At 48.7% G+C, this 26378-nt stretch overlaps 1 protein-coding gene across 8 annotated transcripts in view; it reads left to right on the forward strand.

The window, feature by feature from the left end:
* Slc26a8 (solute carrier family 26 member 8) overlaps positions 1–22383 on the forward strand; it is a 46866-nt gene extending 24483 nt beyond the window's left edge. For 3 of the 8 annotated variants that reach the window (XM_048451203.3, XM_085679867.2, XM_048451202.3), the window contains 13 exons: positions 644–726; positions 4487–4634; positions 5686–5799; positions 7102–7179; positions 9466–9561; positions 10337–10443; positions 10523–10592; positions 11669–11761; positions 11853–11984; positions 14413–14793; positions 17269–17323; positions 17419–17603; positions 21512–22383. In XM_048451203.3, the coding sequence (XP_048307160.1) occupies positions 644–726; positions 4487–4634; positions 5686–5799; positions 7102–7179; positions 9466–9561; positions 10337–10443; positions 10523–10592; positions 11669–11761; positions 11853–11984; positions 14413–14793; positions 17269–17323; positions 17419–17603; positions 21512–21988 (2019 nt within the window). In that variant the 3' untranslated portion in view covers positions 21989–22383. The remainder of the gene's footprint in view (positions 1–643; positions 727–4486; positions 4635–5685; positions 5800–7101; positions 7180–9465; positions 9562–10336; positions 10444–10522; positions 10593–11668; positions 11762–11852; positions 11985–14412; positions 14794–17268; positions 17324–17418; positions 17604–21511) is intronic. The other 5 variants (XM_085679862.2, XM_085679863.2, XM_085679864.2 and 2 more) reach the window with 5 other exon arrangements.
* Positions 22384–26378: the final 3995 nt, after the last annotated feature.

Here is a 26378-nt window from a genome sequence, read left to right on the forward strand (position 1 = left end):
GTGGGGCCTGTGCTGGAAGTCGGTGGAGAGAGAAGCTGCGGCACTGCTCAGTCCCCATCCGTGTATCAGAGACTGGGCCACAAGGAGCCTGGAGAATCAAAACATAAGGCCTCTCTTGACTCTCATGTCAGGACGGCCCACATTTCATTCCCGGTCATGCTGGGGCCTCTGCACCTTGTAGTATGACAGGCCAGCTTGTTGGTCTATCTGTCCCGCCCAGTACCCCATAGCCGGCAAATCCCAAAGAAAATCACACAGCATCTACATTAAGTTGTAAACTGATTGGCCCATTAGCTCAGTCTTCTTATTAACTAGTTCTTACACCTTACGGTAACCCATAATTCTTGTCTGTGTTAGCCATGTGGCTCAGTACTTTTCTCAGTGGGACAGATCACATCCTGCTGTTTTGGTGATCTGTGCAGGAGTGTGAGGAATCAACTTCCTCCTTTCCAGAATTCTCCTGCTCTCCTTGCATCATTTCCACTTCCTGTCTGGTTTTCCCGCCTACACTTCCTGCTTGGCCAATCAACATTTATTTAAAACATGATTGACAGAATACAGACAATTCTCCCACATCAGCACTTCACTTCTGGAGGCAATGCACGGTATTTAATCGTATGCTTCTCCTTTTAACTCCGGACAGATTCTTGGCTTCTCCATACTTACGAACAAGATAAGCATGGCTACAGAAAACAGCAAGATGTTGATCAACATGATTCCGTACAGGTCAGTCATTTCACTTGCCTTTCTTCTCTTTTGTTTGTTTGTTTTTCTTTTTTAAAGATTTAGTTATTTATTATGCATATAGTGTTCTTCCTGCATGTCTGCCTGCAGGCCAGAAGAGGGCACCAGATCTCATTAAAGATGGTTGTGAGCCACCTTGTGGTTGCTGGGACTTGAACTCAGGACCTCTGGAAGAGCAGCCATGACCCTTAACCAATGAGCCGTCTCCCCTTATTTTTTTGTTTTTTGAGACAGGGTTTCTCTGTGTAGCCTTGGCTATCCTGGAACTCAGCCTGTAGACCAGGCTGGCCTTGAACTCACAGAGATCCATCTGCCTCTGCCTCCTGAGCACTGGGATTAAAGGCGTGCGCCTCCACTGCCAACTGCCGTCATTCCACCTTTCAAGATTGCTTTTCCTTTATTTTTCTGTGACAGGATCTTGCTCTGTAGCCCAGGTTGGCCACAGGGCTGACAGACGTTGCCTTCATGGCACTGTTCTTCCCTTCTGAGCACCCTCCCCAGGCCTCCCTCCACACAGCCCGGGTCATAAGTGTCCCTGGCTGTACTTGGCACAGGTACAATTCTCAGTGTTTTGACCGGGTGTAGAACGGAGGTTGTGAACAAAGGCCAGCACATCTCCTGTTTCTTCTTTACTCGTCCTCTATCACTTTTCTCATACGAGAGCCTGTCAGCTGACTAAGACACCTGCTGGGTGCCCAGAACACCAGAGCCTTGATTCTTTTCTCTGTAGGTATTATGGGTCTCACAGAGCCCCACCCTTGTCTGATTAACTTTCAAGAGCAGAACAAGAAAGCCAGGCATGTAGTGCCCATGTGCCATCCCAGCATTTGGGGGGGGCAGAGGCAGGAGGCTCAGGAGTTAAAGGCTAGCTTTGGCTACACATCAATCACCAGGCTAGCCTGGGCTGCTTGAGACCAACCCCCCCTCCAAACAACAACAACAACAACAACAACAAAATAAATAAATTAATTAAAAAAAACAAAAGAGGTGGGATGAGAGATCCATTTTCTAGTGTCTCTGATAGAAAACAGGGTTCCGTGTTCAGCGAGAGCTGTTGCTTTGCCATCACCCCCTGGAACACGACTTACAGAGTCCACCTGCTCTGCCTCCCCGGGTGCTGGGATCAAAGGTGTGTGGACCACCATGCCCAGCAACTTGCTTTCTTTTTAAACTCTTTTCTTTACATCTGTGGAGGGGGGAGCGTGCACGTGGAGGTCAGAGGACAATTTACAGGAGTCAGGTCTCTCCTTATACTGTGCGCGTCCCGGGAATCACGCTCAGGTCTGCAGCCGTGGTGGAGAGCATCAGTGAGCATTACCCCCTGAGCTCTCTCTCAGCCTGGTTCAGATTCTTCATGACTTCCAGAGCACATAGTCCACTTCAGCTAATCTTTCACCATAAGATTCACATACCGAGAAGAAAGCACTTCAAAATCCAATTTAAACATTGTTTCGAATGTTCTTTATTTGAGACACCCCCCCCCTTTTTTTAATACATGGCTGCCAGGGACTGGTAAAACTGGACACTGTAACTTAACTCCTGTTAGGCTCATGTTTCCTGGTGTTGTTTTCTGTTGCTTTCGGTGGTGGTTTTGGCTTTTGTGATACAGATAGTCCAGATCAGCGTTGAATTCCTGATCCTCCAGCGTGCACATCCAGTGCTGGTACTATAGATGTGCTCTATCATGCCCAGCTTCTGTGTTCTTTTTAATCCTAATTTGCTAGTAAGAACTGAGCACAGGGTGGTGGCGCACACCTTTAAACCCAGCACTTGGGAGGCAGAGGCAGGCGTGGGCCTGTGAGTTGGAGGCCAGCCTGGTCTACAGAGTGAGTTCCAGGACAGCCAGGGCTGCACAGAGAAACCCTGTCTCAGAAAGCCCAGAAAGAGTGGCACAGACGACAGACAGCAGACGGGAAAGCCAGCGGCTCGTACCGCTGAGTTTGTGTGGTCAACTGCTTATCACTTACCTCTTCAGAATACCCACTTTCTCACCCCCTTCATCAATAAACAAAAAGGGAGAGGTGGGCTTTAAGTATGAACTAAGAAGTTTTAATTAGATAAGCTATTATTTGCTCTGCAGAAAAGTCTACCACAAAAATAGAGAAATGAAAGATGGAACATATCCGTGTTCCTAAATTAGGTTTAAAGGATTGTGTCAGCATGAAGTTATATATATTTCATACATACATATATAATCTCTCTCCCAAACCATCAGGATTTCTTCTCTTTTTTTTTTTCATCTTTTCCTATCATGAATGATAAACACACTTGAAGGTTAATCCTCTCATGTCCTGAGAAGAAGCCCAAGTGGTCCTGTCATATTAACAGTTTATACGCTAGTCAGATCTCTTCCATTATAGCCATGAAAAGCATTGGCTGGGAATGTCTTTTCCTATAATGTCTGCAGCCTCTGGAAGTTCCTATAAAACTGGCATGATGTCTTCCTTACACACTCGGTAGAATCCGCCAGTGCAGCTAGATCGGCCTGGAGGTTTCACTGTGGGAGGGAATGTTCTAAATTATAATTCAGCTTTAAGTGTGCGATTTTTTAAGTTTGTTTTTGAGATACGGTCTTAGGCAGCCTAAGCTTGCAGTCTGGCATTCAGCTCCTCCAGACTCTACCTCCCGTGTTCTGGGTTTTTCACAAGCAAATGCTCATGCCCAGCTTGTGTGTTACTAAACAAAACTCCTATTGTGTCTCAGTCCCTTTCTTGTGGTAAAATACTCTCTGGCAAAAGCAACTTAAGGAAGAAGGGGTTTAGTCCGGCTTATCCTGCAAGTGCACAGCCTCTCAGGCCTGAGGAGGTCAAGGTGGCAGAGCTTACAGTGGTTGGTGACAGGGCAACCTACGTCAGGAAGCAGAGGGTGAGGAGTGCATGCCATGCTCAGCTCCCTTCTGACCAGGGAACAGCCCTGGCCACAGTGGGCAAATCTTCCCACCTTAATCAATGCCATGGAGGGAATCCCTCAGACACGCCCAGAGGCTCATCTCCCAGGTGACCAGATACTTCAAGTTGACAGTAGCCACCAACCATCACACCATATGATCATTGTCTGCTTTGGGTTATCTGTCTCTCCTGGAGAACACTCCGTTCATCTGAGCCATTCAAAGTATTTATTCATTTATTCTGAATGATCAAACACATTGGCATAAAGCTATTTGCATAGCTCCTTCATCATCTTGTTGATATTCGCAAGATTCATTCTTTACAGCACACAGTTTAATGAGCCAGGCGTGATGGTGCAAAGCTATAGCCCCAGCCCTGGGGAGGAACTCCAGGTCATCCTGGGATGTCTGAGGTTCTGAGTCAAAAAGTAAAAACAAAACAGTCCAGGGGAGAAGGTGCGGTGGAATTTGTGTGGACCTAGAAGGGAGAAGAGCCCCATCCTGAAGAGGGTGAATAGAAAAGGACTCATGGAGCCGTTGAGCTCTAAACATCCAGGATGTAGGTCAAGCTCCCACACACACCCCAGGATGCTCTCAGACAGCAGCGAAACATCCTCCTCCAATCACATCTGGTGCTTGCCCTCACTGTAAGGTAGGAACTGGGACCAGTTCCTTTGTAACTTGGCTCAGTTCATTGACCAGCTGCCGCCTCCATTGCTCTGTCTGTCCTTCGTTGTTGTTAAGGAGAAACAGGTGGCAGAGGGAACATGCGGCCTGCCTGGCATGAGGAGGAGTGGGAGAGGAGCAGGAAGGGACTCCCCGCCACCCAGCAGTAATCCCAGGCTTCTGTTCCAGCTTCGTGTTCCCGGAGACTCCAGAGTTTGGCATCCTTTCCAGGATTATTTTACAAGCCATGTCTTTGTCTTTAGTGAGCTCCTTTCTGCTCATATCTCTGGGCAAGAAGATTGCCAGCTTACATAACTACAGAACCAATTCCAACCAGGTGAGGGACTGTTCTCTGGTGTGAGCCTCACATCAACATTCATTACTCTTTAACCGGTCACCAGGACCATAATCTGACTGTAATCACATAAGGGTTCTGAGAAGCGGAGGATGTGTAACTCTGAACCCACTTGAACTCATACAACATGTTATTCTCCTAGAATGGATATGGTGCAGAGAGGCAAAGTAATTAACCAGGTGGGGTGGCACATGCTTGCTGTCCCAGCACCAGGGAGGCAGATTGGCCAGTAGCCAGGCAGGAAGTAGAGGCGGGACAATGAGAATTCAATCTGCAGTCGTGACCCAACTGCAGAGGAAGCAAGATGTGACTGCCTTGCCAGAAAAGGAACCAAGCCACATGCCTAATATAGACAAGAATTATGGGCTAATATAAGTTATAAGAGTTAATAAGAAGCCTGAGCTACTAGACCAACCAGTTTATGATTAATGTTGACCTCTGTGTGTTTCTTTGGGACTGAGTGACTACAGGACTGGGTGGGACAGAGACCTCTGTCAACACTTCCCTATGGCCGAAGAAGGAAGGTGCATGCTGGGGCACCAGCACCCCGAGATAGCGCCCACAGAACCAGGCTGCCTGTCATTACGACAGTGCCCTCCCTGCCTTTGGCCTTTGCTTTTATTTTTTAGGAAAAATATATCCAACTATTCTGAAAGTGGCACTTTCTCAAAAAGTCAAGAGGGACACAGAAGCAAGCGGTGCCCCAGCCAGACACTTAGGTTAGTGTAGAGGGGGGGAGGCCAGTACTGAGCTCTCTCTGTGTGTCTGAGTCCCAGGGGTCACAGGAAAGAGGAAAAGGCAAGCGTCAGTTTTATTACTTTCAGAAAGTACTTCCCTTACGGTCAGAGGCTAGGGCAGAGACAGCATTATCTAGGTCAGATCGGCCCTCCCTGTACACTTCCTGAGGCTACGTCCAAGTGCTGTCGGAAGGGCGTAAGAACCCTAACTTCAATCTCACAAAGCAGTGTGCCTCTAGCTCAAATCAGATTCCTCAACAAAATATGGGCTCAAAGGCTCTGCTGTTTCTCCACAGGATTTAATAGCCATCGGCCTTTGCAATGTGGTCAGCTCTTTTTTCAGATCGTGCGTGTTTACGGGTGCCGTGGCCAGAACTATTATCCAAGACAAATCCGGAGGAAGACAGCAGGTGTGCTGAAAGGGAATCTCGTCCCTAGTGTGTCCCCATAAGGAAAGAGATGCACGTCTGCCCCCATGACTGTTTGCATGTCTGTTTGTAGAGGGCTTCATCTGGGTTGGTTTCATCGTAATGTTCTAGTCAGTGGAAAGACTCTGGGAAAAGTTTGGGTACCATGCTCACCTTAATTTTTGCTCATATTTTGTCTTAAAAGTTATTGGGGGGTTGGAGAAATGGCTCAGCAGTTAATTGCTACTCTCCCAGAGGACCTGAGTTCAATTCCCAGCACTCACATGGCAGCTCACAATTGTCTGTGACTCCAGTTCCAGGAGATCTGGCATCTTCATAGACATACATGAAGTCAAAACACCAGTGCACATAAAATAAAAGTATTTTTTTTAAAAAAAAAAAGTTATTGGGAGAGGCACATGGTAGCATATGCCTGTAACCCCCAGCACTCATCTCCTGCCCTATTGATTTGGTGAGATGGCTCAAAGGTTAAGAATACTTCTGCTCCTATAGAGGACCCAGGCTTGATTTCCAGCATCCACATAAGATGGCTCACAAACATCCGTAACTTTAGTTTTGGGATATCCAGCGTCTTTGTCTGGACTCCTGGGGCACCAGGCATGCACATGGTGCAAATATATGCATGCAGGCAAATTCTCATCCACATAAAATAAAAATCACCTTTAAAAAGATGAAACACACCAGACATGGGGGTGCACACCTTTAATCCTAGCACTCAGGGAGCAGAGACAGAAGGATCTCTGTGAGTTCGAGACCAGACTGATCTACAGAGGGAGTTCCAGGACAGCTGGGACTACACCATGAGATCCTGTTTCAAATACAAAACAAAGAAAAGATGAAACAGCACTGAAGCTGGGAAGCTGTCAAAGCTCCCAGCAACACAGGGACAGATGGGGCCTTTATTTACCCAGAAAGTAGAATGGGTGGAACTTGGAGCTGCCAGTGAGGGGTCTACTTGGGGGTGGAGTTTCTAGGTTGTGTGAGGAGAGGCTAAAGTTTTGAAGGAAAATGAGTCATATATCTTAGGAGAGCCATAGCCCCAAGCGGTGACAATAAGGGTTCCAGGGAAAACTGGAACTCTGCAGTCGGCAGTCACATGACACTTATGAAGTACCTACTATGTGTGGTACACTCCACTCAGATCCTAAAAGGCAGGTGTGCTCAACCCCCAACTCCTCCTAAGAAAAGCAAATGGCGCACTTCCCAGCAAACAGAAGGCCTCAGTTGCAGACAGGGACCAGCACGCTCCTGACGGTTTCTCTCCAACCGGCTCTATCTCCTCAGTTTGCATCTCTGGTAGGCGCAGGTGTGATGGTGCTCCTGATGGTGAAGATGGGGAACTTCTTCCACAACCTGCCCAACGTAAGTGGGATTGAGCGGCTCGAGGAAGTCAGGAAGGGTGGGACCCCGGGGCCGGAGAGATGGCTGACCCCAGCACCTACATGGCAGCTCACAACTTTCTATAATGAGTCCCCAAGGATTCATTGCCCTCATCTGGCCTCCTCAGGCACTTCATGCATGTGGCACAGATACATACATGCAGGAAAACATGCATTCACATAAAAATAAATTCATCTTCAAAGGAAGAAAGATGGAATCTTGGTAGAGTGCTCCTGCAGAGAATTGTATTTGCCTGGTCCCCAATCTTTTTTCTTAAAATAATGACATCAGGGAGATGGCTCAGTGGGTGAGGGTGAGTGATATTCAGCACCCACGGAAAAACCAGGTGTGGTTATATGCACCTGTAAGCCCAGCGCTCAGGAGGCAGAGGCAGGCAGATCCCAATGAGTTCAAGGCCAGCCTTGTTTACAAAGTGAGTTCCAGGGCTGGAGAGATGGCTCAGTGATTAAGAGCATTGCCTGCTCTTCCAAAGGTCCTGAGTTCAATTCCCGGCAACCACATGGTGGCTCACAACCATCTGTAATGAGGTCTGGTGCTGTCTTCTGGCTTGCAGACATACACACACAGACAGAATCTTGTATACATAATAAGTAAATAAATAAATAAATAAACAAAAAAACACAAAGTGAGTTCCAGGACAGCCAGGACTGTTACACAGAGAAATTCTGTCTCGAAAAACCAACGGGGAAAAAAAATGGTAAGCTTGTGGTTCAGTGAGAGACCTTGGCTAAGGAGAGTATGGAATATGGCCAAGAGTGCTATCAGGGCCTTTGAGGTTCTCCTCCGTCCTCTGAGTTGGTGCTTAAACACCCTTAAACTCGTGGACCAACTCAGACAGCAATAATCCTGGTAGTGTCTCCATCGTAAGTTAAACATTAAACATGATTATATGGGATCCATGTCTGTAGGTAATATATGTATATATTCATGTAAAACAAGATCATGCTAAACTCACAGTGAATGGTCAAGGAACAATCACAATCGGTCTCATTAAGCTGCAGGTTCAGCTGTGGGGACTCTGTGAGTAATGACAGAGCCAGATTCAGAAACGTGAACCCCATTGCTAGTGAGACTCACTTAGCTGTTTCCAGAAGGCTTTTGTCTGACTTTGTGTCGGCACTTGGTCCCTCCATTGCTGTCACACAGCCTCTTGGTTATGCAGAGCATTGAAGCCAGGCCTGCAGACCGACTCCTGGCTCTGTGCTCAGCTGGGTGTCTCTGCTTCAGTGTATCTCTTCTGTCCTTCGCTTGAGACATGACCTGACCTTTAGCCTAGTGTGTGTGCTTATTACACCTGTAAGCAAGAGACTCTAAACAGTAATACAGGCTGGTGCCCAGTTACACAGAACATAGCAGAATGTTTGCAATGGCTGTCTCTTCAGTGGTGGAAATTACACAAACCAGGCATGGTGACATACACTTGTAATTCTAGCACCCAATATACAGAGGTGGGAGGATTGCTTGCTAGCCTGATGTATGTAGTGAGTTCCAGGGTAGCCAGAGCTACACAGGAGACCTTGTCTCAAAGAAACAAAAATTTTTAATGAAATTATATAGGAATGCAATTAATTTTTAATGAAGCAAATGTTTCCCCTTAATATTCAGAAAGGACACAGCTTTGCTGTATGTGACTTTATGATGAGATTTGTTTCCTAGGGCTCTTCCTCGCCTCAGATTAAAAGAAAAAGAATATAGTGAGGCGTTGGTGGCGCACACTGTTAGTCCCAGCACTTGGGAGGCAGATCGATCTCTGTGAGTTCGAGGCCAGCCTTGTTTTCAATGTGAATTCCAGGATAGCTAGGACTACACAGAGAAACCTTGTCTCCAAAAACAAAAACAAAACAAAAAACAAAAAAAGAAGGAAAGAAAGAAAGAAGGAAGGAAAGAAGGAAAGAAAGAAAGAAAGAATTCTACAAGCCCCTGTGAAGTTAAGATGCCTTCCTTTTCTGTAACTTCTGACTGTTTTTTTGGGGGGGGGTTATTTATTTATTATTTTAGTTTTTCGAGATAGGATTTCTCTGTGTAACAGCCCTCACTGGCCTGGAACTCACAGAGACCTGCCTGCCTCTGCCTCCCGAGTGCTGGGATTGAAGGCATGCGCACCTTGCCTGCCAGACTTGACACACTATTGAGGAAACTGGAGAAAGAGGGAAAGGGGCTTTGTGTCTGAACCATGAGCCAGACCTTGGGCATGCCGTCCCTGAATGGAGAACAAGGCAGTTAGGGCGGTTCATCTTTCCCTTGCAGGCTGTGCTGGCAGGGATCATCTTGAGCAATGTGATACCCTACCTTGAAACCATTTACTATTTACCCACTCTGTGGAGGCAGGACCAGTGCGACTGTGTGAGTACAGCTGCCACGGGGGTGGAGAGGTTGGGGGAAGACGGATGGAGTTGGAGCCTGCAGGGGGAACAAAACCAGCCAGAGTTGAGCTGCAGGCAGCATCACTAAACATCTCAGAAGGGGCCATCAAAAGCTTCGTCTTTCAGTGCTCAAGAGCCTAGGACCTACGTAAGAAAGCTGGGCGTTGTGACACACACTTAGACTCCTGGGACTGGAAAGGCAGAGGCAGAGGGATCCCTGGGGCTCTCTGGCCATCAGCCTAGCCTATGAGGAGCTCTAGGCCAATGAGACCCAGTCTGAAAAACACAAAGTAGATCCTCTGGTCTCCACATGCAAACACACACATGTATACTCACCTATGCACACACATATGACTCCCACACCAACATGAGCACTCACATACATACACAAAAGAAATAAAATTTTAAATTGGGCGGTGGTGGCGCACGCCTTTAATGCCAGCACTCGGGAGGTAGAGGCAGGTGGATCTCTGTGAGTTTAGGCCAGCCTGGTCTACAAGAGCTAGTTCCAGGACAGGTTCCAATGCTGCAGAGAAACCCTGTCTCGAAAACAAAACTAAGCAAAACAAAACAAAATAGACTAAATATGCATAGTAACTATTACAGACATTTAACTATCATCCAGGAAAGAAATAAAGGGAGAGATATCAGAGAACATCCAGAGAGCCTCGAGGGCCGAGTCTTCTGTGACAGGCTGGCACCTCTCCATCCGCTCATTTTCATGGCCTCCTTCCCCTCCACCCCTTTCCCACAAGGTGGTTTGGATGGTGACGTTCTCGTCGGCGATCTTCCTGGGACTGGACGTTGGACTGCTGATTTCCTTAGTCTTTGCCTTCTTCATCATCACTGTGCGTTCGCACAGGTACTCAGCCTCTGGTGGGTGGAGGACAGCCACGGCCGGGCGGGGCACTGGGACCTAAGACCAACTCATTTCCTCCCAGGACCAAGATTCTCATCTTGGGTCAGATCCCCAACACCAACATTTACAGGAACATCAATGACTATCGGGAGGTAAGGAGCCAGCCCAGGCATGGGGCAGATGGCTCAGGGGATAAAGCCGATGCCATGCATGTGTGCGGAGGCCCAGGCATGGGGGAGATGGCTCAGCGGATAAAGCCGATGCCATGCATGTGAGGAGTTCACTTCCTCCCAGCTCACGGGGATCTCAGAGGGCATCCTGGGACAAACTGGGTATCTAGACTCAATGAATCCTAGAGCTCTGGAACAGTGTTCTGCCTCCATATGTGACTGCATGCCAGAAGAGGGCACCAGATCTCATTGTAGATGGTTGTGAGCCACCATGTGGTTGCTGGGAATTGAACTCAGAACCTCTGAAAGAGCAGTCAGCTCTTAACCTCTGAGCCATCTCTCCAGCCCCTTGAGGGCGACTCTTGACCTTAACCTCTGGCCTCCACACATACAGACACCCCCCCACACACACACACACACGGAAGTGGGTGTGGAGAATGGCCAGCTCAACCCCAAACCCTTCACCAAGGCACTGCAGCCCACTCAGGGGCAATGGGCTCCAGGGGACAGGTAGTGGCCACACTCCTTCCAGCCAGCAGGGGGCCCTCTCACCGTGGACTCCAGGGAGAAGAAGGCTAGATAACAGTAAGGGATGGAAGAGCACAGCAAAGCAGGGGGTGGCAGCTATGGAGGTGTTTGCTTGCCTTGGATCTCAGCGCTCTGGGGCAGAGGCAAGCACAGCTCCAACTCCAGTTCCGAGAGAGAGAGAGAGAGAGAGAGAGAGAGAGAGAGAGAGAGAGAGAGAGAGAGAGAGCACTAGGAGCGAGGGGGAGGGATTTTCTAGCCCTCAACTCACTGAGGCCAGAAGTTCTCTTTCTCCCCTCCCCTAGACAGAGTTTCTTTAGAGCCTGTTCTGGCTAGCCAGAACTCGCACTGTAGACTAGGCTGACCTCGAACTCACAGAGATCTGCCTACCTCTGCTTCCCCAGTGCCAGGATTAAAGGTGTGTGCCACCACTGCCTGGCTAGGCCAGAGGCTCTTGAGGAGCCATTAAAGCTGTGTGGCTCTTACTCCCTGAAAGAGCAGAGGCCTGTGCCCTACCTCAGCGTGTCTTGCAGGCGATGCTCATCCCTGGGGTGAAAATCCTGCAGTGTTGCTGCTCCATCACGTTTGTCAATGTGTACAACCTGAAGCACAAGTTGCTAAAGGAGGTGAGGGCCCACTGCCCGCCAGGCACCCCTCACGCCCTGGGCCTCTGTCTCCACTGCCTGTTCCCTGTGTGACCCCTCTTCTGTTTCCCAGGTCAACATGGTGAGGATGCCTCTTAAAGAAGAAGAAATATTCACCCTCTTTAATGAAAGTTGCACCAATTTATCGGAAAACAAGGTCTGTAGGTGTTTCTGCGACTGTGAAGAGCTGGAGCCAGAAACCAGGGTGAGCCACGCCTGTCCTTCCTACTTCTCCACCCTTTTCCTGTAAAAAGGAAACAGCCATCCCCTTTAAGGAAAAAACAGTCCATTCCATACACATGAATGCACTAAATAGACTCTGGTTATGGAGAGAGAGCGAGAACAGGAGAGAGACAGAGAGCCATGTGAGGTTGGGAGTGATGGTGGGGGTAGAAGAGGAATTGAAGTGGAAGAATGTGGGGTGGGTCTGATCCCAACAACTTAGTGTGTGTGTGTGTCTTGTCTGTCTGTCTTTCTTTCTTCCTTTCTTTTTTTCTTGTTTCTCAAGACAGGGTTTCTCTGTGTGGCCCTGACTGTCCTAGAACTCACTCTGTAGACCAGGCTGTTCTTAAACTCAGAGATCGCCCTGCCTCTGCCTCCCAAATACTGGGAGGCAGGTGGTGAATCTTTTCACCGACTGGCTATCTTTTAATATTTTAATATTAATATTAAAGATTTAATACATACATATATACACACACATCACACACACACACATGCACTTGTGCTTGCATGCACTCAAGCACATGTGTCAATGCACATTTTTTTTTATAAATTTCTTTTTTGGCAGGACTCACTATGTAGCCCTGGCTGGCCTTGAACTCACACAGATCCACCTGCTTTCTCCTCCCAAGTGCCAGAATTAAAGGTGTGTGCCCCATCCCTTCCTACTGCCTCTGCCTCCCAGACGCTGGGATACCACCACACCCAGCTTGTTGTTGAGGTGGGATGTCACCATGTAGTCCAGGCTCACAGTAATCATCCTGGGATATCACAAATCCTGGAATTACAGACGTGTGCACCGCACCACACTGAATGGCTTTAAAGTTTAGCAGTCCACAGCTAAGCTTGTTTTGCTTACCTATTCAACCCCCAAAATGTGTAAGATTGGTTTAAAGCAATTCATGGGGTTTAAAATTAAATTAGGGAGTCAACTATCCAGTAATGTGACATAAAGTCAACATCTTTCACGTTTCTGATTTGTATAATTCAAGCATAAAATTTTAATATTTTCTCTTTTCTAGATGGTAAATAGTGGTACAATTTGAATTTTTTATTTTTCAATTTATGTATATGTCTATGTGTATGTATTTGTATGTGTATCATGTGTATGTTTGTGTGTCTGTGACATATGTATATATGTATATGTATGCATGTGTGTATATATGTGTATGGATTGTGTATATAATGTACATATGTGTGTATGTATATATGGTATATGTGTATATGGTGCGTGACTACTTGGTGTGTGTGTATGGTGTATGTGTGTGCATGGTGTGTGTGTGTATATGCATGTGTGTATATATGGTGTATATATGGTGTGTACGTATGTAGGCACTTACACAGGTCAGAAAAGCATCAAATCCCCTGGAACTGGAGTCACAGATGATTGTGAGCACCTGAAATAGATGCACCGAATTGAGCTCTGATCCTCCTTGGGAGCAGCAGGTGCTTTTAACCACTGAGCCATGTTTCCAGGTGGACTAGGAAAGTAACTAGGAGCAGTGCAGTACAGCAGCAGATGATTTTGCCCTCCTGAACAGTGTTTAGCTCCTCACAACTCAGATGGCTCTGGTGTACAGAGAGAGGTACGGGCTGCTGAGAGACACTGACACTGTGCTGGTTCGAAGACAGAGTTCTCTGTACCAGAGACTTGGCAAGGACCCTGAGGCTCTCAGGATCACCAGAAGGCTGCTCTCAGTCAGGCACAATGCGATGGAGGGCCAGGAAGAAAGGGTAGGGGAGTGATCATGAATCCAGTCACACTGACAAGATCAGCCATCACACTCCATTTGCAGAGGCCACACTAGGACCTTGCACAGTGTGGCACTTCTGCTCTGGGTGTCAGCTGCCCAGGTCTCTCAGGAGACTGGTGGCAGTCTCAGAGATAAAGACGGGCTTTCCAGATGACCTGGTGTAGTAGTAAGAAGGCCGAGGAAAGACTGTTGCACACATGCAACTAGGTGCTGAGGAAAGCCTGACAGAGCATGCTACAGGTCTGAAGAAATGGCTCGGTCGTTGATTGACAGCACACACTGCTCTTCCTGAGGATCTGGGCTTGGTTTCCAGCACCCACAGAAGGTGGCTCATGACTACCTGTAACATAGTTCTAGGGGAGCTGTCTGGTGATGTATTCAGCCTCATGTATACTCTGTATAATACACACAGGCACATTGCATACATATACATACATGTAAAAAGAAAGAAAGAAAGAAAAGGAAGGAAGGAAAGAAAGAAAGAAAGAAAGGAAGGAAGGAAGGAAGGAAGGAAGGAAGGAAGGAAGAAAGAAAGCACCTCATAGGAAGTCAATGAGGTAAAGCTTCAAAGGGGAGATGGAGGAACTAGGGGACACACTGCCTTTGCCTCTGCCCTGCCTGAGCCTCATCAGGGCCCTGCCTTCCCCGTCATCCCAGGTCGTCTACACAGAGCGATATGAAAACAAGCAGGAACACGACCAATCGTCAATTAACCTGATCCGCTGCTCCTACCTGGGCGCCATGGACATGAGCGAAACCACTTCCGAGGAGCAGATCCCCTACACAGTGTCTTCCACGTCGCAGAAAAATGTAGGGCAGAGCTATGAGGACACGGAGAAGGCCTGGCTGCCCAGCAACGTCTCAAGGACCAGTTCACTGCCTCCGCCTGAGCCCTCAGAAAGCTTAGCGCAGAGTCGGTCCAGATCCGTCATCGTCCCTTACTCAGACTCGGGTGTGCAGCTCAGCACCCACACCATCATCCTGGACTTCTCCATGGTGCACTATGTGGACAGTCAGGCTTCGGTTGTGTTAAGGCAGGTAAGTACCACAGAGACCTGGCCCTAGGCTCTGAACCCCTCCCACACATAGCCCCATCCCAGTGTAATTCTGTGAGTCGTGGTGTTGCTCAGATCCTAGAGACGGGGACACCAAAGGTGGCATAAAGTCAATCAGAATAAGAAGGAAATGAGCCAGCGCTGGTCTGTTGAACCAGAGCAGTTAGTCCCTAGGTGTGGCTCATCCATTTCTCAAGGTTGGGGGGGGGGTGCTTCTCAACATCGCTGAGACAGTATCTGTCCCACCTACTGTGGAACTCCAGGACAGCTATAGAGGACCAGACACCCCCTGCCCTCCCACCCTCCCCTCCCCTCCACCTTTCAGCAGCTCCTGGCCCTGCCTATGGGGTGTCAGGAGGGTCCCCCCTCTTCTACTCTCTGCCGAACCTCTGCTTCCGCCACAGAGCAGACAGCAAGGCTGCCTGGTTACCACGCTGGCTTTGTTGTTCTTCCTTTTCCTTTCAGACACTTCTCTCTGTCCCACCTTTGCTCACAATGGCTCCCTCCCAGCCCCCATGGATCTGCCCTTTGTGAGCTGCTCTCCTTTGATGGGCATGCCCTCTTCTGACTTGGATCTGGGTTTATGAAACCTTCACACTCCTGAAGAAATAAGCTTCTCTCTTAAGGCAGTCTGGCTCCTCTTTGAGCTGAGGCGTGAGAAGCTTTTCAAAGCCAGAAAACCTGTGTCTGTCTGTGCAAGGCAGGATCCCTAGGGTTCCCCAGCGCTGTCCCTCTACCCCTCATTCCTGAGATGCCCAGTGTCTGTTTCCTCATCAGCAGCACTTAAGAGCTAACATTATGAGCATCCCTAAGACTGGAGATGTGGCTCAGCTGGCAGAGCACTTGCCCAGCACGCTTGACACTCTGGGTTCCTTCCCCAGCACCAGAGAAGCTGGTTGTGGTGGCACACACCTATAATCTCAGCACCTGGGGGTGGAGGCAAGAAATTTGGTGGCTCAAGGTCATCACCAGTCACTTATCGAGTTTAGGCCTGAGATCCTTCTTTACTTGTATTTATATTATTTTTGTTTGTTTTTCAAGACAAGGTTTCTCTGGGTAGTCCTGGCTATCCTAGAACTAGCTCTGTAGACCAGCCCGGCCTTGAACTCAGAGATCTGCCTGCCACTTCCTCCCGCGAGCTGTGTGCCACCACCACCCAGCAAGATTCCTTTTAAATATCCCTTTCGCCACTTTTTTTTTCTTTTTTTGTAGCTCCGGCAGTCCTGGAACTTGCTTTGTAGACCAGACTGACTTTGAACTCTCAGAAGTCTGTCTGTCTGTCTGTCTCTCTTTTTAATTTTCTTATTTTAGACAGGGTCTCACACTGTGTAGCACTGGCTGGTTTTGAACTCTGGAACTCACTATGTAGGCCTACCAGACCGGCCTAAGACAAGCAGAGATTTGCCTGCTTCTTTCTGTCTTCCAAGTACCGGTGTTAAGTGTATGCTCCACCACGCCCAGCTCTCACTACCCATTTAGATCAAATGTATTTGATGTGGTCTCTTTTCCAAACTTTCCATCGTAGGCCTTCATGCGGGACCAGGCTGCCTTCCTCTCATCTCGTGCTGTGCTGATTACTTTAGGGTGACTGAGGCCACATGATCAGATGCAGCCTGCAGGATGGCTGCTCCACATATGCATACCTTTGCCTTCCATCCTCCCAGCAGCCCCCATAACAACCCTGTTTGGAAAAGTCCACAACTTGGTGCTTCAGAGCTCCAAACATCTGGCTTTTCCTGGCTCTTTTCATCAACCCCCTCTTGCCTCCCATTAGAGGCACCCACACCTGACCCACACAGGAGGCCTTCTGATCTAGACGCATGGTCCACAGCTCTGTCCTGCAGTCAAGGCTTCCTCATGCTTCTGCAACGGTCCTGTGCATTTCTCACTGTAGGAGTTTATTATGGTCCACTTGCCCTAAATAAAGAACATGGGACTGGAGAGATGGCTCAGCGATTAAGGTGGCTGCTCTTCCAAAGGTTGCAGGTTCAGTTCCCAGCACCCACATGGCAGCTTACAACTGTCTGTAACTCCAGTCCCAGAGGGACTGTCCTCTCTGCCTTTATGAGCACCAGGCACACCCTGCGGACATACAGACTCACACACATGAATAAATACATCTTTTTTTTTTTTTTACAAGGAGGGTAACTCTTTGTAACCACTATCTAGAATGTTTCCAAGAGCATCCTCGCCCCATCTGAGCTGCCTCATGTAAACATCATCATGGGAACAGTCTTCCTGCTTGGGTTTTAAGCACCCCTCCCAATCACTCCCCACCCACCAGGAGATGCACTGATGGGTGCTTGTGTTCCCAGCCATGGCACTCAAAGGCCCACTCACCCAATGCTCCTGGACTTGGAAGGAAGTAGTGAGCGGCTGATGAGGAGCTGGACCCAGCCAGTGGGTCATTTCTGGTGTGCATGCAGCGCTCTGACTCGGGCTATGTCTCTCCCTGCAGATATGCAATGCCTTCTACAATGCCAACATTTTGGTGCTCATTTCAGGGTGTCACAGTGAGTACCCTTCACCCTGTGAGAGATTGTATGTCTTGTCCCCCAGTGCTCTGCTCCAAGGCGCTGACACCTGTGTGTCTGGGTTTGGTTTGTAGCCTCTGTGGTCAAGTCATTGGAGAAGAATGACTTCTTTGATCAAGGCATCACAAAGGCCCAGCTCTTCCTCAGCCTTCACGATGCAGTGCTGTTTGCCTTATCAAGGAAGATGCCCGAGCCCTCAGAGTTGAGCATGGATGCCACTGAGACAGTGATACAGGAAACCTACTTGGAGCCAGACAAGGTTGGATGACATGGAGCCTCAGGGCTGGGGGAGAAGTAGAGAGTGGGTCTATTGAGAGGTGAAGGGTGTCCACGGAAGGCTGGGCTGCACCTGTGCCAGAGGCTGACGCTGAGCATGCTCTGGGACCAGTCATAATGGCAGGGACTGCCGCAGCACCTGGTGTCCCATGCAGTACCCCCGCCCCAGCCAGCCCAGCAGAGGCCTCAGCATCCTCAGACATCGCCCCATGGCTCATGTCACACCAACTGCTAGATATCTGAGATCCTCGCCCGGCCATCCAGACTCTAGAGCCTCCCTTACCACCACCTCTGGGGGAGTCTTAAGTCTGATGAGTAGAAGCCATGTGTGCCCTCCTAGGACTTTGGTGATTATTTACATTGTGGGTAATGAGGATTCATGACCAGATACAAAGAGGAAGACATACACATCAACAGTCCGAACCATTTCTTAACCCTAAAAAGAAACCTGAGTGGACTTCGGGCTTCCCGGATCAGAGTCCGCAGGGAAATTAAAACATGGATAGGCACACAGCGTTATGTAATGGTCAGGAATTATTTTTCAGTCAACTCTTTTGTTTCTAACCTGCTGGGCATTAATAGTTTGCGTTTTATGACAAGGAAAATGTAGAAGTTTTTTGACTCAGTGGATCTGGGGTGGGTGTCAAGAGTCTCTTCTCTACTAAACTACCAGGTGATGTTTGGATCTAGAAATCACTGGTAACTGAACTATTTCTCTTGCTTGAACTAGAGGAGCTACCCTGGAGGTGGTAGCAATCCAGGGTGGCTCTGACCTCAATTCAAGGCTTGAGGTTTTTCTGGCCCATCCAACGGCAGAGTATAGTAGTTTCTCTATAGCTCTGCCCTGAAAGCCATCAAAAGTGAGGAGCAGCTGGGTGGCTCTATCCAAACCGTCAAACGGCCACAGAACAAAAGTGGCCCCAGCTCCCAAGCTCACTCCTTGATCTTTAACCATCTCCCTAGTTGTGGCAATTTTCAGGGTGACCTTGGTTGGTATTATGGTATCTTCAAGCAGAGGTTGTTGTTTTGGTTTGGTTTGGATTTTGGAGACAGGGTTTCTCTGTGTAACAAACATCCCTAGCTATCCTGGAACTCACTCTGTGGGCCAGAGTAGCTTTGAACTCAGAGATCTGCCTGCCTCTGCCTTCTGAGTGCTGGGATTAAAGGTGTGAGCCACTGCCCACCCAGCTTTGTTTCCTTTTTTTTTTTTTTTGAGAGTCAAGCAACCCTTATGACTCCTCTCGTTCCTACCACAGTGGGTATTAAGCTCTGACATTAGTCTTGAAGGCCGCACAAATGTTAGCACCTGCTGACCTCCATTGAGTAAGCCTTCCCCATTCCCCAGCTTGAGAAACTATTTCCACATAAACATTTTGTGAAAATGTTTATAGCGTAGGGGTTTGTTGTAGCTTTATTGTTCTGTTGGCACCATGCTGTTTTTATCTGTATCACTTTAGAATACATTCGAACACTGGTTAAGAAGTCTCGGGTTATCAGCATTCTAGTTCCCAGTTTCCTAACTCATTATTACCATTATCCGCCAGGCTCTGTCCTGCCCTCAGAGAGGCAAACAAAATCCCTGTCAAGGTTTCCCCTGAAATAGAGAAGAAGTTAAGATGTATATTATTCCTCTTTCCTTTCTCTCTGGATGCCGGTTTCTCTGCATTCGTTCAGTCTTCTAGCATTGCAGTCACAGGGAGGCTCTCCTCAGAGCCACAGATTCCAGAGACAAATCCCCTGGAGCAGGAGTTATAAGGGACTGTGAGCTACCTGATATGTGCCAGGACCAGACTCAGGTCCCTCTGGAAGAGCCCAGTGCTCTCACTGTGGAGCTGCCATGCCCCGTCTTTCTTGTCTTTGTTGTTAATTGCCTTTCAGAACAAGTCTTCGCCGCCTGGGTGTGATGGTTCACTTACAACCCGCCTGCTCAGGAAGTTGAGGCAGGAGGAGTTTGTGAGCAGCCTGGACAGTATAGCAAGACTGTCCTTCCCAATCCCAAACTAAAACCACAGTAAAAGTCACTTTGTTTTGCACCAAATGCTCAAATAGACAGCCGTGCAAAACAGGCAGAAGGAAAACTTCAAAGGACAGGAAAGGATGAATTTTAAAAATTATTTGACCAACTTTTTGGAGTGTTCTACCAGTCACGAGAGAGTTCACTGTTGTTTCTCATGGATTTTCTTTATTAAAAAAAATTACAAAATTGTCAAAAAGGCTCAGCAAGTAAAGGCACTTGCCAAACCTGTCAGCCAGAGTTCAGTCCCCAGGACCCACACGGTGGAGGGAGAGAACTGATTCTCTTGAGTTTCCTCTGACTTCCACATGTGTGCCCACTCACACACCTATATCTACCCACACACCTGTGTCTACCCATATACCTGTGCCCACCCACATCACACCTGTGCCCACCCACACACCTGTACCCACCTACACCACACCTGTGCCCACCCACACACCTGTGCCCACCCACACCACACATGTGCCCACCCACACCACACATGTGCTCACCCACACCACACATGTGCCCATCCACACCACACATGTGCTCACTGACACCACACATGTGCCCATCCATACTACACATGTGCCCATCCACACCACACATGTGCCCATCCACACCACACATGTGCCCACCCACACCACACATGTGCCCATCCACACCACACATGTGCCCATCCACACACCACACATGTGCTCACCCACACACCACACATGTGCCCCCACATACACCTATGCCCACACACCACACATGTGCCCACACATGTGCCCACACATACACTATACATGTGCCCCTACCTGCCCCCTACACCTGTGCCCACACAAGTGCACACACACATGCCCTCCCATGTGCCCCCCACATATACACACTCACAAATATGTAATAGTTTTTTTATTTACAAAACCAGCACTCATCTACTATTTCCTGTGTTAGAATTTTTCCTTTGATAGTATGTCTTGTTGCTGAAGTCAGGGTCCCCAGGACAAGGGGACCAGGAGTGATAGGTCTTGCCTTGTTGCTGGATTGATGGGAGAAGCTTCTGGAGTGTGTTCACTAAGGCTGGAGTGAGTGTGGCTTCTGGTGGGTATCATCACCAACGTCCTTTAACAAGCACCACTCTGCTCACCTGACATTAAGGGGCTGGAGCAATGGCTCTGCGGTTAAGAGCACTGACTGCTCTTCCAGAGGACCCTGGTTCAATTCCCAGCAACCACATGGTGATTCATAGCCATTTGTAATGAGGTCTGGTGCCCCCTACTGGCCTGCAGGCATACACGCAGACAGAATATTGTATACATAATAAATACATAAATGAATGAATAAATAAATAAATATTTTTTAAAAACCCATAGGAGACAGCAAAAAGATACCCTAGCTAGGCATAGGGTGCCCCAGGGGCAGTTGTACCACAGAGGAAGCGAGGATCCTGGCCAGCTGTCTTGGATGTATATCTAGAATGAAGAATGTCCACGTGCGTGTATACAAGATGGGGATGGATGAGGCAGGTGAGAGGAACAATTGGAGAATGGGAAGTCGCAGTCAGGCAGTTCCTGGTACCCGCACAGCTAGAGCTGAGGGAGAGCACCACGGCTTGAAGGTGAGAGACCAGGCTACATACATGGCCTTAGAGGCCCTTCCATGTCAGGATTGTGTTAGGGTTGGCAACTGAGATTAAAAAAATGACAAGATGTCTTACAAAATCCAGTCTAGCTAGAAAAGTCAGAGAAGAGATGTCAAGGGTTGGCTGAACCCAAAGACTAGTGAAGAACTAAGGTGCAGATCTGTGCAATAAAGTCACGATACTGGAACCTTACGTCCTACTGTGTTCTGAAATCCTTGACAGCTTGGAATTCACTGGTAAGCCTTAACCCTCCAAATGTGCGTTGTTTCAGAACGGCAATCTGAGACATCAAACCGGCAATAGCGTCTTAGAAGTTCCCCAACGTGCAGGTTCAGACTACATCAAGACCCATCAGCCCATCAAGGATGATTTGGATTTTGACCTGAACCTGGAGTCTGGACAGAACAGCGGGCTGGGGCTCAATCTGGACCTGAACCTGGACTTGGACCCGGAGTCGGAGTTGGAACTTGAGTCTGAGCTGGAGTCTGAGCTCCAAACCAGATCTGATCTGGAGACAGAGATAGAGACGGAGGAAGAGCCAGAACCAGAGTTGGAGTCAGAGAAAGAGAGGAGGCCCCAGTCTAGGACCCAGAGAAGGGCTCACAGCCCCTGGCGGAACTACTTCACTGCCTATCGCTTTGGGAGTTCAAGCTCCCAGTCCCGTATTCCACCTCAGACGCCGCCAGCAGGGAAGAAACAGCCGAGTGCTCATCCAAACTCGCCCCAGGGCGATGAGGACACTTGGTAGGTGAACTGGGAAAAGATAGCAGGCAGATTATTTTGGCGAATCCTCCCTGCCAAAAGGCATCACTCGGGCATGAGATCTAGACTGGGTACAAGCCTTCGGTTCTGGCTCTGTAACCCTGCACCTGCTGACTTCCTTCTTTCTGGGTTCCGGGATCACATGGCCATCACACACCTAGGCTGCATGACTCAGGGTCCACAGCTGTCTCCGAGGTCTGTCCCCAGGTGTCTCAGACTTCACCTTCGGCAGATTTCCAGTGCCGGCTTCCCTGCACACACTCCGAGACTCCACGTCTCTGGGAACTGTGCCGTATTGTCTCAAACTACCTCCTCTCCTCTCCGTCCCCCTTTCTCCAAAGAAATGAGGCTCAAATAAAATACGTGACTATACTTAAAACATTCAGACTTCTCCTGCTTGTCTGTATATCCCACAACCCTGAAGAAATGCCAGGTGGGAGGGAGCCAGCGAAAGAAAACCCAGGCAGCATTTGGAGCTGACATGCAAGAAGGTATTGCCACCATCCAGAGTGGGCCAGGCCAAAGGTAAGCTGGCCTTCAGGCCTGGAGCACTGGGACCTGCTTAGCAGACAGCACTTTTGCCGTCTGGCTTTCCCTACTTCTGGCTTCACGGCCATCCAGAGGCACCCACAGTAGTGTGAACGGTGACAGCCATTACCAGACTCTCTAGTCTTGAGAATGCACTCATCTACAACTGCTTTTTCTTACAGGTTTTCCAAGCCAGCCTGGAGCCATTATTCCTGGAGGGCCAGACTTAGTTTAAAATGTGTGATGGGTGGGGGTAATGGCTCTGCAGTTTCTAGCACTGACTGCTCTTGAAGAGGACCTGGGTTTAGTTCCTAGCACCCACACTGGGTGACTCCCCAGGGCATGGAACTCCAATTCCAGTGAATCTGATGTCCTCTTCTGGTACCCAAGGGCACTACATACATGTGGTGTACATACAGACAAGCAGGCACACATACACATTAAGAAAAAAATAAACCTAGCCAGGCACACCTTTAATCCCAGCACTCAGAAGTCAGAGGCAGACGGATCTCTGTGAGTTCAAAGCCAGCCTGATCTACAGAGTGAGTTCTAGGACAGCCAGGGCTGCACAGAGAAACACTGTTTCAAAAAACCAAAAACCAAAAACCAAAAAAAAAAAAAAAAAAAAAGAAAGAAAGAAAGAAAGAAAGAAAAAGAAAAGAAAAGAAAAAAAACTGACAGTTACAAGCTCCGACCCCAGGACTAAAAGCCATCCTAGTTTTATTCAAATTTGCTTAAAGTTTCTTTGTTTCGCAATTAAAAATACCTAGTAATAAGGTAAGCCTAGAGGAGACAGCAGATACACCACTCATACACTTTACTTCTGGCCAACAAGCGTGACTTCTCTCTGCGTTCTCAGTTTCTCTTGTTGGCAGCTGAAAGATGCCTTGGGGTGATGGAAGTGGCTCAGGATGAAGGCCTGAGTGCGGATCTCCAGCACCCACAAAAACAGTTGAGCCTTGGGCATGTCATGCCTGCAATCCCATCAGCACAAGGTGCAGGTGACAGAGACAAGGGATGGCTGGTACTCTGTCACTGGTCACCAGCCTAGTCAAACATGTCCAGCTCCAGATGCATGGAGAGACTCTCAACAGGGGAAGGACACCCAGTGCCTTCCTCTGCCCTCTGCACAGTGTGTTCACGCGCACATGTACATACAGACACACCCAATCACAGAGATGACACATGTTCCCTCAGTGCCTAATTCTTTTTTTTGGTTTTTCGAGACAGGGTTTCTATGTAGCTTTGGATCTTGTCCTGGAACTAGCTCTTGTAGACCAGGTGGCCTCGAACTCACAGAGATCTGCTTGCTTCTACCTCCTAAATACTGGGATTAAAGGCATGTGCCACCACTGCCCAGCTAGTGATCCTAATTCTTGAGAGGCTGAAGCAGAACACTGAGTTGGAAAGCAACCTGGACCACTTAGCTGTAGGCCACCCTGGTAATACCATGTTGATTGTCAACCTGACAGATTCTGGAATCACCTAGGAAATATGCCTCTGGGGCCTTTCCAGAGATCACTAACTGAGGGGGGCGGACCTTTTCTCAGTGGACAGAAGCTGCCAACGGACATTCCAGATGCCAAGAGGTGCAAGCAAAGAAAGTGTGGTATTGCCATCTGCCTTTGTGCTTCCTGAGCAAGCCTGTGTGCTGTGCCACCATCCTTGGTGGCCTTCAGACTCCCACTTCCTTGGTCTCCCAACATAGACAGAACAAGAGGACTGACACCTGAAGATGACCTTGTGCACACACATACACACACACACGCGCGCGCAAATTAGGAAGTGCTTTGATAAAATAACCCTCCTCCTAGGCTGGAGCCATGACTAAGGAGACAAAAGCATGTACCGCTCTCGCAGAGACCTGGATCCAGTTACCTGGCACCCATGACCTCACGTGGCTTCGGCGAGTACTTGTGCACATGTATACACATAGGCAGTCACATATAATTAAAGATAAGTAAGTAACCTATCCTACATGCTTTTCTCTCATGGAGATTAAGAAAAGCCACCTGGGCCAGGCAATGGTGGCACCTGCCTTTAATCCCAGCCCCAAGGAGGCAGAGAGAGGTAGAGCTCTGTGAATTCAAGGTTAGCCTGGTCTGCAGAGTTCCAGGACAGCCAGGGCTACACAGTGAAACCCTGTTTTGAGAAATCAAAAGAAAAGGAAGGGAGGGAGGGAGGGAGGAGGGAGGGAGGAAGGAAGAAAGGGAAGGAAGGAAGAAAGGAAGGAAGGAAGAGAAGGAAGGGAAGGAAGGAAGAAGGAAGGGAGGGAGGGAAGGGATAGAGGAAAGGAAGGGAAGGAAGGAACGGAAGAAAGGGAGGGAGGGAAGGGAGGGAGGGAGGAAGGAAGGGAAGGGAAGGGAAGAGAAGGGAGGGAGGGAAAGAGGGAGGGAGGGAGGGAGGAAGGAAGGAAGGAAATAAGGATGGAAAGAAAGAAAAGTCAAGTTACTTGTCCCTGCCACACCCACCCCAAGCCCTCTCTGCAGTTCCCAGGTCTGTATATTTTTCCCACAGTCCTTTCTTCATTAGTGAACTTGAACTACCAGGGATCAGCAGATACTGTGGCCATCCTCCCCTCCCCCTCTCCAGCTTCCTAGGACTCCCCAGTGTACGGCTGTCCTCCTGGCCCAGGGTGGCTGTTGTTGGTCAAGCTGTGCTATCAGCCTTGGCCTCCAGACATCTTCACTCAAGGTGTGAGCCAGTGCTTGCCGTGTGCTGAGCCTTATACTTTGCTTGGGGTTCCCGGGATAAACCCTTTCTCTGGAGGAGATCCTGATCTGGGGGGAGGGGCAGCGTACCACACAGGACTAGACTGTGGGATGCCCTGACCAGTATGTTTGACTGGTCATAGAGAATGAGAAGTGAGGACCAGGGAGGTAGGACAGGACTCTGTCATACCCTCTGCTGGAGAAGTCTCATGGATAAAGGACTTACAGGAACTGTGGCTGAGGGACAAAAGATACCTGTGAGGTCCTTAAAGCCTTAAAGGTTTCATCCACTGAGATGCACCCACTGGTTTTCATTCTTTCTCAGTAGCTGGTCTCTGTGATGTCCTTACATCTCTGCCATAAAGGATGCACACGACAGTGTCTGAAAAGACCCCACTCAACTGGTCCACTGGGAGCATAATGCCATGTTTTTACTAGTGACTTCCAGCAGGCCAAATCAATGAGTCTTATTGACTCTTTGCCACATGCCAGCTCTAGTCAAAACACTTCCCAAAACTGAGCAAAATGTGCACAAAACTCCCATGAGTTAGGGTGGCTCTTGTCCAGTCTTCCTTCTAAGGAGCAAATAGCCTTGGCTTCTACCCGAAGCCTCTCAACTCTGCCCCTCTACTGAGCCATTGCTTAGTGTTCGCCACAGCAGGGGTTCAAGGTGAGTCAATATGCAAATTTCTGGTCAGGTGAAAGGGAGGGGTTGTGTTACCAAAGGGGGAGGGTGAAGGGTTAGCACTAGAGACACATCCTGTTTGCATAGGATGGCATAGACTGTACAAACACTGGGTATGCGCATTGCCCACTGCCTGTCACTGAGATAGGCATGACTGTCCCTTTATCCAGAGGAAGAGTCTCAGACAGGATTGTGTCCAAATATTACATAGAATCCATACCCAGCTTGGACTCCAGTTATTAGAGCATCACTCTGGGTGACTGTTCCCTTTGGGAAAAGATGCCTTTGACATCTCTGGACACAGGTGGCTACCACTTTATTTGTTTGAGGTGCCCTCACACTGGCCTGGAACTCATCAAGTAGGTGAGGCTGGTTGACCAGTGAGCCCCAGGAGCTGGGATTACAAGTATTTCTTCCAGTCTTTTCTTCCTCCTCCTTCCCTTCCCTCCCTT

This window comes from Myodes glareolus, chromosome 18, assembly GCF_982192425.1.
Source record: "Myodes glareolus chromosome 18, mMyoGla1.1, whole genome shotgun sequence".
NCBI classification, from domain to species: domain Eukaryota; kingdom Metazoa; phylum Chordata; class Mammalia; order Rodentia; family Cricetidae; genus Myodes; species Myodes glareolus.